The 14,737-nt window shown below is 53.3% G+C and overlaps 2 protein-coding genes across 6 annotated transcripts in view; both read right to left on the reverse strand.

Annotated features, from left to right (window-relative positions):
* Nucleotides 1-7,406, reverse strand: part of LOC105507603 (cytochrome c oxidase assembly protein COX14) — a 13,180-nt gene extending 5,774 nt beyond the window's left edge. For 2 of the 4 annotated variants that reach the window (XM_011936134.1, XM_011936135.1), the window contains exon 1: nt 3,968-4,512. The gene's annotated coding sequence lies outside the window, so the exon portion shown is untranslated. Of the gene's footprint in view, nt 1-3,755; nt 4,513-7,357 lie in introns of those variants that run through there. The other 2 variants (XM_011936136.1, XM_011936137.1) reach the window with 2 other exon arrangements.
* On the reverse strand, nt 4,955-12,789 carry GPD1 (glycerol-3-phosphate dehydrogenase 1 (soluble)). Of its 2 annotated transcripts, none has more exons than XM_011936133.1 (8): nt 12,520-12,789; nt 11,865-12,042; nt 10,932-11,003; nt 10,197-10,335; nt 9,689-9,801; nt 8,811-9,044; nt 8,481-8,587; nt 4,955-6,849 (listed from the first exon to the last, which is right to left on the reverse strand). In XM_011936133.1, the coding sequence occupies exons 1-8, from the start codon at nt 12,558-12,560 to the stop codon at nt 6,753-6,755; spliced, it is 981 nt and encodes a 326-aa protein (XP_011791523.1). In that variant the 5' UTR covers nt 12,561-12,789; the 3' UTR covers nt 4,955-6,752. The 2 variants fall into 2 exon arrangements, with proteins under 2 accessions (XP_011791523.1, XP_011791522.1); XM_011936132.1 differs by having other exon boundaries at nt 10,932-11,072.
* Between the last annotated feature and the right edge of the window lie 1,948 nt (nt 12,790-14,737).

The raw sequence follows: 14,737 nt of genomic DNA on the forward strand, positions 1-14,737 counted from the left end.
ATAAATAAATAAAAAATAAAAAAAACAAAAACAGACAAACAAACAAAAAAACGGCTGGGCGCAGTGGCTCACGCCTGTAATCCCAGCACTTTGGGAGTACAAGGTGGGCAGATCACGAGGTCAAGAGATCGAGACCATCCTAGCCAACATGGTGAAACCCCGTCTCTACTAAAAATATAAAAATTAGCCGGGCATGGTGGCGCGCGCCTGTAGTCCTAGCTACTCGGGAGACTGAAGCAGAAGAATCGCTTGAACCCAGAAGGCAGAAGTTGCAGCCACTACACTCCAGCCAGGCGACAAAGCAAGACTCCATCTCAAAAAAAAAAAAAAAAATTAAGATGCTCAACACAACATTCATGTGATGATGTCTATCAGGCAGATGGAAGCACAAATTTAGATAGATCTCAGAAGGGAAGCTATGTTTCAGATACATATGGAGGTAAAGAGTAAAACCAAAGCAGAGGATAAGGACAGAAAGAGAGAGGCCAAGGGAGCAACAGTTTGAAGAAGGCAACAATTAAGGAAAAAAGGCAGGTAGGAAATTCCAAGGCCGGGCACAGTGGCTCACTACTGTAGTCCCAGCACTTTGACAGGCTGAGGCAGGCGGATCTCCTGAGATCAGGAGTTCAAGACCAGCCTGACCAACACGGAAAAACCCCATCCCTACTAAAAATACAAAAATTAGCCGAGTGTTGTCGCACATGCCTGTAATTCCAGCTATTCAGGAAGCTGAGGCAGGAGAATCGCTTGAACCCAGGAGGCAGAGGTTGTGATGAGCTGAGATAGCGCCACTGCACTCCAGCCTAGGCAACGAGTAAAACTCCACCTCTCAAAAAAAAAAAAAATTCCAGAAACACCTGGGTTTTTTGTGTTTTTTTTTTTTTTCCATTTAACTACATCCCCCTTCCTGGTTGAAAATCACTGCTGTATCAAGTCACTGCCACTGATGGAGGTGTACTGTATCTTTCCACTGTGTTAGGTTAGAATAAAAATTGAGAACCATAGCTGGGTGTGGTGACATGCACCTGCAGTCCCAGCTACTAGGAAGGTTTGGGTGGGAGGCTTGCCTGAGCCCACGAGTTTGGGGCTGCAGTGAGCTGTGATCACGGCCCTGCACTCGCAGAGCAAGACTGTGTCTCTAAATATAACAATGATAATAAAGAAAAAAAAGGCTGGCTGTGGTGGCTCACGCCTGTAATCCCAGTACTTTGGGAGGCAAAAGTGGGCGGATAACCTGAGGTCAGGAGTTCAAGATAAGCCTGACCAATATGATGAAACCCCGTCTCGATTAAAAATACAAAAATCAGCCGGGCATGGTGGCACATGCCTGTAATCCCAGCTACTCAGGAGACTGACACAGGAGAATCACTTGAACCCGGGAGGTGGAGGTTGCAGTGAGCTGAGATCGCACCACTACACTTCAGCCTGGGCAACACAGCAAGACTTCGTCTCAAAAATTAAAGAAAAGAAAAGAAATTAGGCACCACTACTGCAAAGTTAATTACTATGAAGACTGGTCAGATAGGAACACTGGGTGGGAATGGGTGACTAGGTCACCAGTAAGCCTAGGATTCCAGTCAGCTGACTGCACTGAAGTAGTATAAACTGGAATAGGTAGTATAAACATCAAGTAAAGAGCAATATAGACATCAAGAGCACAGATTCTTAGGCAGAGCCCCAGCAGGCCTATGAACCCCGCAAGATTCACGTTGTCTACCAGTTTTCCAGGACAGAGAAACATTTTTACAAGAATCACAGTCCTCTTACCCCAAAGATAAGTACTGATGGGAGTGACAGGACAGCAGCTTCAGAAGGTAACAAGATTAAGAAAATTCTACTTTTGTTTTGCTTATTAATGAGAAAGACCTGAATATGCTTTTGTTTTGGTTTTTGTTTTGTTTTGTTTTTGAGATGCAATTTCGTTTGCACCCAGGCTGGAGTGTAGTGGCATAATCTTGGCTCACTGCAACTTTCACCTCCCAGGTTCAAGAGATTCTCCTGCCTCAGCCTCCCCAGTAGCTCGGATTACAGGCATGTGCCACCATGTCCAGCTAATTTTTTGTATTTTTAGTTGAGATGGGGTTTTGCCACCATGTTGGCCAGGCTGGTCTCAAACTCCTGACCTCAAGTGATCTACCCATCTCAGCCTCCCAAAGTGCTGGGAATACAGGCGTGTGCCAGAGTGCCCGGCCCAGAAAAATGTTTCAAAGGCGATGAAGGTGGTGGCTAAACTGAGGATGCAAGAAGTGAGGTGGGCAGGATAGAACCAGATAGACGACGGCCTAGGAAAATATGATATGCCCGGGCCAGGTACAGTGGCTCAGGCCTGTAATCCCAGGACTTTGGGAGGCCAAGACAGGCAGATCACCTGAGGTCGGCAGTTCGAGGCCAGCCTGATCAACATGGAGAAACCCCATCTCTACTAAAAATACAAAATTAGCTGAGCATGGTGGCGAATGCCTGTAATCCCAGCTACTCCGGAGGCTGAGGCATGAGAATCACTTGAACCCGGGAGGCAGAGGTTGTGGTGAGCGGAGATTGCGCTGCGGAGATCGCGCCACTGTACCCCAGCCTGGGCAACAAGAGCAAAACTCCATCAAAAAAGGGAGGGAGGGAGGGAAGGGAGGGAGGGAGGAAGGAAGAAAGGAAGAAAGGTAGGTTACATGCATGAGTAGAAGGATTAATCTTGGAAATAAGGGAAACTTTTGAGGTTAGCAGAGGAACACTTTCATCTGAGGGGCATCCATTTTCTCAATAAAACACAAAACACTGGGTCTCTGTTACGGAGTGATGGGGTTGGGCTGCAGGTTTCAGAAAAATGAGAAAAAACATAAAATCATTACAGAAAATGTCTTAGGGGTGCAATTTGCAAGAGTTATGGCTTTTCTCTTGTTCTGCCTTCTAAACACAGGGGGACCTCAAGACTCAGGTTTCTCCCCTGGAAAAGTCATTCCCTCAAATGCATCTATCATCTCAGCTTAGATTCGCTTGTTTTTAAAAATTTGTATAAACGTATGGGTAAAGGTTCGATTTTGTTACATACATACATTGCATAGTGGTCAACTCAGGGCTTTTAGCGTATCTATCCATCATCATTTATCTACTTTTTATTCGGCACTTAGAGAGTAGTATCGGCCTGGTGCGGCGGCTCACGCCGATAATCCCAACACTTTGGGAGGCCAAGGCAGGAGGATGGCTTGCACTCATAGCGAGGCCTTTTCTAAAAAAGAAAAATCTTTTTTTTTTTTAATTGCCCGGGCTTGGTGGGGCACACATGCAGCCTGAGCGACAAGGCAAGCCCCTGTATGATATAAATAAAATAAAATAAAATATACAATAAATACAATACAATACATAATGCTACGGAGGCCGCTAAAAAGAACATGGCTTCTGTCATACAGGAGCTTATAGTCTGATGGGACAGGCAGTGTGAGAGTTCAGACAAGAGCTCAGAGACAGGGTGGGGGCTTGAGAAAACTTAGCAGAAAAGGGTAGGGGTGGGAATCGGGATGGGAGTGGAACTGTCTTTTTAGAAGGGCGGGCTGAAGAAGAGGAGCAGGGAGAGCATTCCAGGAAGTGAATGCGGTCAAGAGGTGGAGCTGGATAGTCGATATGCACGAAGGGTGCCCCGGAGAGCCACTTAACAGGACGCAGAGGTCTATAAAGGAAGGGACATTTGGAGTAGTCGGAGCGTGGAGGGTGCAGGCAGGAGTCGAAGTTTGACAACATTAGTGCTGAGCTCTAGCAAGGCGGACCTACTGCTGCAAGGAGTTCGGGCTTGGGCTTGGGCTTGGGCAGGAAGCAGTGCGGCTCGTGGTCCGCGACACAACAGATGCAGGTGACTGAATTCAAGGGCACCAGGCCTGAAGACTGGGGGATGGGAGGACGCGGCAAGCGGAGGCTGAATCAGGTGGGCGCGCAGGCAGCGGGACTGGCAGTCCTTGCTCGGCCCTAGCCGGCGGCGTACCTGGATGCTGCAGCTCCTTCGCGACCAACCGAGGCCTCCTCAGACAGGCAGGGTCTCGAGGCCACTGTCTACTCAACTTCCCAGCACAGCCAAACGCAGCACTCGGAACCAGACACGTGAGGATAGCGTCCCTGGACAACCCTGAACGCCTCAGCTATTGGTGAGGAAAGCGACTTTCTCCCGCCCACCTGGCGGGTTAGCCTCTAGGATTCGGCTTGCAACGCTAGGAAGGGAACTGCGCATCAGACGCGGCACAACTCCGCCCACTAAGGCGGGAGTCAGCGCTGGCCGTCAGTCCAGCTGAAGGCCTGCTTTGAACTTCCGGCTTCCGGGCCCGTTATCCTTACTACGCATCCGCAGACGCGTCGTGGTCTCGGAGAGGCCCGCTGAATTCTGGGGGCTGTGGTTTCGGTACCTCGAGGGAGGGTCTTTGACGAGCCAAGCCCTGGAACCGGAAGTTTTAGGATGCTAAATCAGAGTCAACCAATCCTCAGCCTACGGCGTGGTGACGTCTCCAGTAGCTGGGTAGATTCTCGGAGCCGGCCCTCTGGAGGTGAACCGCGCGCCCCCTAGAGCCAGGCTGTGGGCCGAGTCCAGGTAGGGACCCGAGGGGCACCGCGAGGCCCGGACCGCCAAGGGTGCGGCAGCTTGGGCCATGAGCAAGGAATGGGCACGAGGGATGAGTGTCTAATGTTTCTGCCCCGTGTGTGACCTCTCTTCTTGCAGGAGGCATGATAAAGCCCCTAAGAAGCGCCAGGAAGGCTGGGGTCAGCTTGCCGCGAGGGCGGGAGGGGGAGCTGGCGGGAGAGGGGAGAGAGAGGAGGGGACTGAGTGGGCACCGCCGTTGACCCCTGGAGTGGCTGCGATTATGGAGGAGGGATTTCTTTTTTTCACTTTTCCTACGGTAAGAGGGGAAACATACGTGCAATGATACACACCAGCACACGCACTGCCATATGCACTAAAGCTCCGTCTCCCAACTCTTCCTGTTTCTGGAAAAAACACACTTTATTGGGTAGACAAATAGGCCTGATGGGAAGACCTGAGTCACAGTGGACTGGGGAGTGAACAAAAGGAGGCAAAGTGTTTGAAGCTTCCCCTTTGCCCCCACCTTAACCTCCTGGGGAGGCAGCTCTGGACACACAGTGTCCAGACCTGGGCTCAGCCAGGCCTGAGGTGACTGTGCCCCTCACTCCTGCTGCCTGATCTGGGCAGCGCCACCGTTCACTGGTAAGACAGCATTCTCAAGGGCTAGGCGCAGAGAGGAGCCCGCATCCCTGGTTCGTTGGAGAGTAAGAGGGTTTTAGCATAATGCTGGCCAGAGCCAGTGTGCCAGGTGCTTCCACACAGGAAGCCGAGACCCCTGCTGGACGGGGCGGGAGCCTCTCGGGCCCTCCAGACTATTTATAGCTAGAGGCCTAGGCTGCTGACTTGTGACATTCCCCTGCTGCCACCCCATCCTGGAGCAAGGCCAGTGCAGAGCACACTCCTCCTCCTCCCCTCCTGTTCTTCCCTCACCCCAGGGAGTAGGGTGGTTTTGATTTTCTTCCTCCTCCTTGAGTTTCCTAGCTCCGGAGTTGCTGGTGTGCTCAGTACCTCACGAGAAGGCCCTCATTCAGCAAAGAGAGCTGCCCTTGGAATATCGGTGCCCACCAACATAGGAACCTGCTCACCCTTCCCTACCGTTCATCAGCCTTTGGGCCACCCTTTGGCCTGCTGGCTTCCAGATGCCAGGCATGGGTTAGCTGGTTACCCTGGCCGATCTGGAGCAGCTGAGGAAGAGGTGCAGGGTTTGGGAGGAAGAAAAGGGTGGAGTCAGGGATGTCCTCTGGGGAGATAGCACAGGAGGGGCTCAGCTGACACCTCAGCCAGCTGGAACTACTGAGAAGGGAGGCTGGGTGAATACAAAGGTCACAGGGAGCCGAGTGATCTGAGCCTGCTGTGAAAGGTATAGCTCTGTCAGCAGATTAAGTTCCTGCTCCCCAAAGAGGGTGCTGGCGGGGAGGGTGAGGGAAGGCTTGGAAAGGTCACACAGAGTGGGGAGGAGCTGGCAATGAACTAGGAACCGGGAAGGCCCTGGGGAGAATGTCAAGCCACTGGGCTAGAGATGCCAGCATGGCAGCAACTTGGGTGCCAGGGCAGCCTGGGGGAGGGGGAAAGGGGAGGACCAGAGGTTTCTGAGGACACAGATGTTGCTAGGAGAAGCTAGAAGGGGTTTGTTTGAGATCTTTGTATTTTGTTAACAAACACTGAGATCCACTGAAGCTGTGTGGGTCCTGGCAGAGGTCAGCAAAGGGGTCCCTGGGGTCTGCATCAGCTCAGAAGCCCAGACCCCTCCCTGACAATCCTTGCCTCATCCCTCCTGTGGCTGAGATACTTCTTCGGCCCTTTAACAGGATTCCTGGTCTGTGTGAGACAGCCACTGGCAGCCCCTGCCCTGCTGGCTTCTCCCCCAACCCTTCCCCTCATACATCACCCCCGCCGCCAAGCAGGCAGCGCTGGGGCTTGATTCCATCCCTCCCAGAGGACACGGAGAAAGTCCCACATCAGGAGAGGGACAGGGCAATTGCATTTCTGGCAAATGTGGTGGCAAGAGGCTGCCAGTGGCTTGATAGTTCAGAATCTCCAGGTGCGTAGCTGGGCCCCATAGCCTCCTATCCTCCAGTGAAAAGATGCGAAGAGTCTGCTCCCTGGGAGTCCTGGAGATCCTGGTGACTGGGTACCGTAGGCTTCTGCTGGTCTCCACTGGGGTAAAGAAGCGGCCTGGCCTGGGCCCTGGCCCTACTCACATATGTTCTGGATGATTCTGCAGGCAGCGGATGAATTCACCCACTGGCTGGCCCTCGTAGCACACCTTGTACACAGCCATGAACAAGGGAAACCTAGATTGGAGAGGCAAAGGCTCAGCTTAGCCTCCCACTCCTAGTCCACTCTACCCCCACCCCCGCTCACTACCTAACCTTCCTGTCCCCTGCCCTCCCACCTTGGAGCTCAGGGAGGCTGGCTCTGAATTTCTGCCTGCTGAGAATGTGAACTTCCTAGCCCTGGGTTTAACCTCAGATTGCTGATTGCCCGGCTCCCTGCCGTGTTGAACTGGCCTGCATGATTCTCTGGCTTGGATTTTTTGTGCCAACTCAGCAACGCACTTTTGTTGTTGTTGTTGTTGTTGTTGTTGTTGACACAGAGTCTTGCTCTGTCGCCCAGGCTGGAGTACAGTGGCATGATCTCAGCTCACTGCAACCTCCGCCTCCCAGGTTCAAGCGATTCTCCTGCCTCAGCCTCCTGAGTAGCTGGGATTACAGGTGCGCACCACCACGCCTGACTAATTTTTGTATTTTTAGTAGAGATGGGGTTTCACCATGTTGGTCAGGCTGAGCTCGAACTCCTGACCTCGTGATCCACCCGCCTTGGCCTCCCAAAGTGCTGGGATTACAGGTGTGAGCCACCGTGCCCAGCCTTGAGCAACGTACTTAACCTCTCTGAGCCTCAGTGTCACCGACTGTAAAATGGGGCCAGTATAACAAAGGAGTGAAGATATGATTGTATATGTGAAGACGTAATTAGGTGTGATGTGAAAGTGCTCAATAAATACCCATTTCCGGTCGGGCGCGGTGGCTCAAGCCTGTAATCCCAGCACTTTGGGAGGCCGAGACGGGCGGATCACGAGGTCAGGAGATCAAGACCATCCTGGCTAACACGGTGAAACCCCGTCTCTACTAAAAATACAAAAAAAACTAGCCGGGCGAGGTGGCGGGCGCCTGTAGTCCCAGCTACTCGGGAGGCTGAGGCAGGAGAATGGCGTGAACCCGGGAGGCGGAGCTTGCAGTGAGCTGAGATCCAGCCACTGCACTCCAGTCCGGTGGACAGAGGGAGACTCCGCCTCAAAAAAAAAAAAAAAAAAAAAAAAATACCCATTTCCTTCTTCCTGTCCTTTTGCCCAGCTGCTCCCTTTTCCAGACTTTACCCTGACCAGTCATGAGTGGATCTTCTGAACCTGTTTCATACTCTCTTCTTCTAGGAGTCTTTCTCAGACCAGCACAGCTTTGCTCTGATCAGCCCAGTCACCCCTGCTGTCTTTCTGAAAAGGAGCACCTTGAAGCAGAGCCCATCCTTCTCCTTACACCTCAGCACCCAGAACAGGATTCAGGGAACAGATGGGTTGGCCTTGGGGGAGAGACTCAAACTGGGGGTGATGGACAGAAGTGGGATGAGCTTATTCCTGCTGCCCCAGAGCTCCAACCCCAGAGCAGAGGACAAGGAAGGCGGGGCACAAAGGGATCCAGGTAATGTAGTGTGAAGAGCACTAGACTGGAAGGAGTTCAAATACCGTGAACTAGCTGGGGGACAGTGGGCATGCCAGATGCTGCAAGCTCTGGACTCTGTCTGAAACATAAGGTAACACTCCCCTCTCTGTCCACTTCACGGATTTGTGGCAGGTTCAGGAAGATGTTGAACAGGGCGAGCGCTTCTGGCCGTGGCTCCCTTAATCAGTGGGGCTGTGGCCAACACTTACTTGTCCACCAGGCCCTTGTGCTGGAGGATGCTATGTAGCTCCCGGGCTGTCTCGGGCCCCTGCAGTTTCTGCCCATTCAGCATCTCTTTCTCCAGCTGCTCAATGGACTGTGCAGAAAACAGGATGAGTGGATGGAAAGGGGAAAGAAGGGTTGTCAGTAGGTAGGGGAGAGACTGGAGCTCAGATGGGAGTGGGGTCTTGGGAGGAAAAGAGGGATGGGGATGTTCACAACAGTCTTAATGTTTGTACTCCAGAGATGCCTCCTGCCAGGCACCTCTACCTGGATACCTACAGGGTCCCCCCTCTGTTCTCCCTTCTCCCAGGGCCCACCTTTCCTGTACGCGCAAAGGCCTCAGCCACTTTCCGGTTCCGCCCTCCATAGCAGGTAGTGATCAGGTCAGCAACACCACAGCTCTCCAAGAAGGTGGCAGAGGACACAGGGCCACTGCAGAAGAGCTTGGCAAAGGCTATCATCTCCATGAGTCCCAGCCGGATCACTGCCGCCTTGGTGTTGTCGCCAAAGCCCAGGCCATCACAGAAGCCAGCACCCACGGCCACTACATTCTTGAAGGAGTGGAGGTCATAGGTGAGAAAAGACCCCCTCCTATAGGCCCCATGTGGAGCCCCCTCATGCTCCTTTCATCAGCCAGGACACCCACTGCATAAGTGAGGTATAGTGTGTGGGCTTTTAGAAGCTACTTCCGCCTCTTGGTTTTCCCCATTGCTGCACCCCCTTTCTTAAGCCCTGCCCCATACTCCCTCCTTGAGGACATTTTCTGAAAACCACTCTTCTCTCTAGTTGACCTTCACATCTATGACCATTCCATTGTATAGCCCTCAAGTCAACAGCTGTCCAGGATTCATAGTTCTGGCCATTAGTCTGTCTGGGTGTCATGGATGTCTTGTCTTCCATTAACCTGGGCATCTCCTTGTCCCCCTAGACCACCTCCTGGAGCCAGAGGATAGGGAGTCCCACACAGGGCTAAAGTGGGAAAGGAGCAAGGGGGTCCGCGGTCTGATGATGAACAATCAGCCGGCCTGAATGGCCCTGGCCTTGCTTCTGCAGCTCCTCCTGTATGCATGGGACATGGTAGGAAAGGGGAACCACTGCTCAATAGTGAGAGCCTGGAGTGCCTGCAGGTAGAGCTCAGCTAGGCCTCCTTTGGGGCCTTCTCCTCACCCCATAGCTGCCTCTGTGCCCCTCTCACCTTTAAGGCTCCACAGATCTCTACTGTGTCCACCTCTTGCACCACTGTGATACGGAAATTGGGTGTCTGCATCAGCTCTTTCAGAAGTTGTCCCTGGGCCGGGTCCTTGCAGCCTAAAGTGAGGAGGGGGCAAGGCTTTGAGGGAAGTACTCTTTGTAAAAAATATTTATTTTATAGAGATGGGGTTCTCTCTCTGTTGCCCAGGCTAGACTCAAACTCCTGGGCTTAAGCGATCCTCCCGCCTCAGCCTCTTGAGTAGTTGGGACCACAGCTGTGCCACTGCACCGGCTCTCAGGGAGGGCTCATCACTGTACTTCCCTAAGCAGTCCCTGCAGCCCCTTCCCTGGGGCTGTCCCAGCCTCCTTCACCTCTGATGCTTGGATCTTCCTTTCTCTGCCTTATGGGAAGGAGACGGCTAAGTGGGGTTGGGGCAGTTTGGGGAGGGGATGCAACTGGGGAGGGGATGCAACTAGATGCACTGTGTATGCAGGTGGCAGGGGGCTCTCACCAATGGTTGTCTCACAGAACTTCTCATCAGCCACCTCGCTGGCAATGTTGGCCCCCATCAGCACACTCATGGGGATGCCGAGGTGCTCCCCAATCACTTCGGAGATGAGCTTCAGCCCATTGGGGCCCTCGTCTACCCCCTGAGCACAGGATGGAGCTCAGGCCAGGTGCCCTTTGTGCCCACCTGTGGGCTTCTGCCCAGAAATTCTGTCCCTTCCAAATCCATTGCTCATCTCTGTCCCTCCCCACAGGTCCTGCCCCATTCCCAGCTCAAGTTTGCTGTGAGGAGGCCAGACAGCATGTGACGAACTGTCCTGCACATACCCTCAACCAGTCTCTCTCTCCAAGGCAACAGGTCCCCTCCACATCCTTAGGCAGCTTCGCCTGACTGCCCTAACAAACTGCCATTCAGTGGCCAGTCACTGCTCCAAACCAGCCACTCTTCACACTTCTCAAACCAGCCTGCTCCTCATATTCCCCAGGCATTCCTTTACACCTCCCAAACTCCCCGAGAGACAGGCCCTCCAAACCAATCTCTTGTCTCCTCCCTTCAGCCTTCCTTCCAGTGACCCCCAGCACCTCACTGCTTTCCTAAGCCTCTCCAGAGTCAACTTCCTCTCTTTTCTCCGGCAAACTCTTGACCTCCGTCTGCCATTTCTGTTCTTGCTTCACCCACCCTGAACCCCACAACAGTGAGCCGCACCCTCCCCCATCCACATGAAGGTGTCCCTGGCACCTTAATAAGAGATATGCCAATGGCATTTGCCTTCAGGTGGCCCTTGAGCTGGTCACAGATCTTGCGGATGAACTGATGGGGCACCACAAAGATCAGGATGTCAGCATCCGCTGCAGCCTGGACCACATCCGGGACAGCCACCTGTGGGGGTGACCAAGTGCTCGCAGGCCTGGCAGACCTCCCCTAGCCACTGTGGAACCCCATTCAGGAGATCTGGGAGCCAAAGAGTGAGGCTGGTAGGGGGGCAGGAAGGCTTGTTTGAGACTGAATCTAGAAGGACTGAACTTGGAGAAATGATACTCTACTCCCTCCCCACAGCCACCACACTCTCTCCCTCCAGCTGTCCTGGGCTCTTGAGGACTCCTGGAAACCTCATCCCAGCACTCCTATCCCTTGGCTGTGGGACAGTGCGGGAGGCCAAAAGCAACCTGGGCTTGGCAAAAGAAAGAGCTCAAATAAGATTTCATCATCCAGCTCCTCAGGGACCCCAGCTGGGAAAGGGGAGCCTCAGCTTTTCTGCTCTCTTCCCTGCTTCCCCTTTCCAGGTGAGGAGAACCACGTGGGTTTGACCAAAGACCATAAGTCCAAGGAGCAGCCTCCAAGTTGGCTAATCACTCAGTGAATGAGTAACAGGATTAGTGCCTGAGGCAGGCACTACCGGACCCCTAGTCTGGGAGCCCAGTCTTTGGCTGCCATGGAGACCAACTTGTTCTCCCATCCCTTCCCCACCCACCCGCCTGGGAGCCTGTGAGGGGAAAGCACAGGTTCTCCTCAGTCCTCAGGAAAGGGCCCAGAGCAGCCCTCCTGAGACTTTCCCAAGTCCTGCCGCACCTGAAGTGGCCCCCTCAGCAGGAGACACCTGTTGAGTAAGGTCGGCTCCGACTCCTGGCCCTCCCTTCCTCTCCCCATTCCTTGCAGGGTGTTGGGGCTCACCACATTTGGGGGCAGCTTGTGCCCTGGCAGGTATTTGACATTCTCATGCTGCGTGTTGATGATCTCAGTCAGCTTTTTGCCTCCGATGTCTTCCTCAAACACCCACATGGTCACCCGTGGGTCAAACTGTGCCAGCTGGGCTGCATTGCCACCCACGATCTTGGCGATGGCTGAGCCCCTGGCAGGAGGGGAAGCCCAGGAAAGTACAGGAGGAGGGAACAGTGGCAAGAGTTGGGGCAGCACCCCACCTCAGGATCTCACAGCAGCCCCTCAGGCTGTTCACTCCTACCTCCCTATCACCTCCACTCCATGTCAAACATGTCCCCAGTGACCTGGCAGTAGAAAGGAGACTCAGTCTCCTCACCCTTTGCTACTAGAGAAGGGAGCCCCCCTTCCCATCTTCCCATCCCCAAACTCAAGCAGCTCTTCACACGGAGCGCTCTGGAGACGCCTTCCCATGGTGAACAGGTGCAGCTGCCCAGGCGGGCGGGGGCCAGGAGAGGGCCGGGCACCCTCTGTCCTGTGCTGCTATGATAGAAGATAGCAGCAGGGGCTGAACAGGAACCTGAGGGCCTTTCCCACCTATTCTGCCTCCTACCCACCTCTGTCCTGGGGGGCCTACCCTTCCCCCATATTGCTTGACAGAGCCGCTTACCAGTTCCCGGAGCCTACAATGCAGACTTTCTTGCTAGCCATGGTGCCGCGTCTCTGCCTGAGCCGGCTCAGTGCCACACTCCCTAGCTCCTCTGCCGGCTAGGAGCATTTAACTCCACCACACGTGGGTGCAGCCAAGCCCCGCCCTCCAGGGGTGGGTGGGGAGGCTGGCGCCCAGGGAGATAGAGTCTGGCAGAGCCAGGGAAAGGAGAGACAGGGTACAGACAGGTGGGGAACAGGAATGGGGCAGAGACTAGGCCCTGCTTTTCCTCCTGGGCTCATTGGCTGACAGTGCTGGCAAGCTTCTTCCCTTGGTCCCAGCCCAGCTTCCCACCCCCTCCCCACCATGGTCTCATTTTGAGGTCTGCCAAGAAAATAGCCCAGATAAGGAGCAGGTGACTGGTCTCCCTCACTCCCTTCTGTCTCCCAGCATAAAATAAATTGTATTTAGCTTCAGTAGCAGCTAGGGGAATGCCTTTCAGAGGTAGGCTCCTCCATGACTCCCTATCCCACGCCCTGCCACATACCCTCGCAGGACCCTGTTCCACAGTTCTGTCCTCTAGCAGGCCCACACTAGCTGCACTGCAGGGCTGGGGTGGGGGATGTGGGCCCACTTCCCGCCTCTAAAGATGAGGACACATTAAGAGGTAAGGGCCTGTTTTGAAGACAGCTCAGCTCAAAAAAGCATGAGGTCCCAGGAGCCTCAAAAGACAAGGTTGTCTTGGTCACTCACAGAGGTCATCTTGGGGACTCATCCATGGGCCTCTCACCTCAGATGATCCCCACCCAAAAATGTGTTCTAGGGAAAGTGGGAAAGGTCAAAGTTAGAGGGCTCTGAGAATTGCGGCACACAATTTTGTTGTAGACTCTGGGCTTAAGAGGACAGGAAAGAATAGGAGGCGGGCAGAGTGCACACTGTCCTTGAGAGGGTTTGAGCCTCCTTCAACTCCTCCTCTCAGGGGTTTCCAAGGTACTGCTCCAGGGGCTTCCTCAGGTGAATGGCTAGTCTGCAGAGGCCAGAAAAGAGGAAAGGAGGCAGGACCCGGGGCAGCTGTGTCCGTGGGGCTTTGTGGTCTCACATGCCGTCACTGGGGGTAAGTTTGGTGTATGTTTTTTGGGGAAGGGCGAGAATGGAAGGAACATAGCAGTTCAGGGCTCTGCATCGCCCACAGCCATCTGTTTGTCTAAGACGAGGGAAGCTCTGGTTTCCAGGCTGATCTGGAGAGTGGAGCAAGAGGCTCCTAACACTGTGCACCTTGGCCTAGAGGGCAGACACCACCGTGTGCTCATGTGCTGTCTTCCTGGCTTGGCAGACGTTTAGGTGGGTGTTGCCATCCCCCTGGGCTGTTGCTGGCCAGCAACTGGTAACAAGCACTGGGCTAGAGGGAAGTCTGGGTACAACCTGTGGGTAGGGGTAAGCAGGCAGGAGGTCAAGACTGGGAAGAAATGGCTTTCTAAGTTCCAGGGACTGCCCAGGAAAAACCAACCATATTCTCCTTCCATGGCCAGTGAGTTCCCATAGGGAAACGGACATGAAATCAGTAGTTGGCTGTTTTTCTTTGCACAATGTTATACCTAATACGGAGACAGCCTCCCACAGACCACTCCTTTATTGCACTGGCACTGAGATGAAGGCTCCAGTGCCAGGCTGCCAGCTGGGAGCACTGATTACGGGTGATGGAAGAGAAAGGATGCTTCTGTCCCTGGCACAAATGATGAGAGCCCCAAAGAATGGATGTTTATGCATAAAATAACCCCCTTGTTTTTGCCTAAATGCTTCCCTCTCTCATTTTGCCCCTACAATCATGTTAGGTAGTGTGGAGACTAAGAATGTGCTCATTTACATGGGAATAAAGAGGGTGCAGAGATTCAGAACTGGCTCATCACAGGAAGTTATCTGTAGCACTAGAGCTCTTTTCCCAAGAGCAAACTGTAGATTATTTGCTTGAAATTAATAATGGTTCATCAGCCATTCATTACACATGTAATTAGACTGGGTAAAAACAGATGCCATTTCAATGTCCTTGACATCAATTTTCTCCACTCCTAGTTATCGGCCCAACCACTCCTCTCTGCTTTCCCTTCTCAAGTCTGATAAACCCCAAGTTCCGGAGAAGGAACAGTGGTTGGATTTTTTGGTGGGTTTGATTACATATATTGAACAGGCAATGCTAGAATGTTCCCATCCAAAGATACAAAGGATAATTTTTAAACTACAA

The sequence above is a fragment of the Colobus angolensis genome, unplaced genomic scaffold, assembly GCF_000951035.1.
Source record: "Colobus angolensis palliatus isolate OR3802 unplaced genomic scaffold, Cang.pa_1.0 Scaffold151, whole genome shotgun sequence".
Taxonomy (NCBI): domain Eukaryota; kingdom Metazoa; phylum Chordata; class Mammalia; order Primates; family Cercopithecidae; genus Colobus; species Colobus angolensis.

Excerpts from the sequence above, each read along its gene's own strand:
- GPD1 (XM_011936132.1), bottom strand. The coding sequence starts at position 12,560 with ATGGCTAGCAAGAAAGTCTGCATTGTAGGCTCCGGGAACTG. Across the intron at positions 11,073-11,864 it reads ACAAGCTGCCCCCAAATGTG|GTGGCTGTCCCGGATGTGGT; the intron begins GTGAGCCCCAAC and ends TCACCCCCACAG. Across the intron at positions 6,850-8,480 it reads CACAAGGGCCTGGTGGACAA|GTTTCCCTTGTTCATGGCTG; the intron begins GTAAGTGTTGGC and ends TCTCCAATCTAG.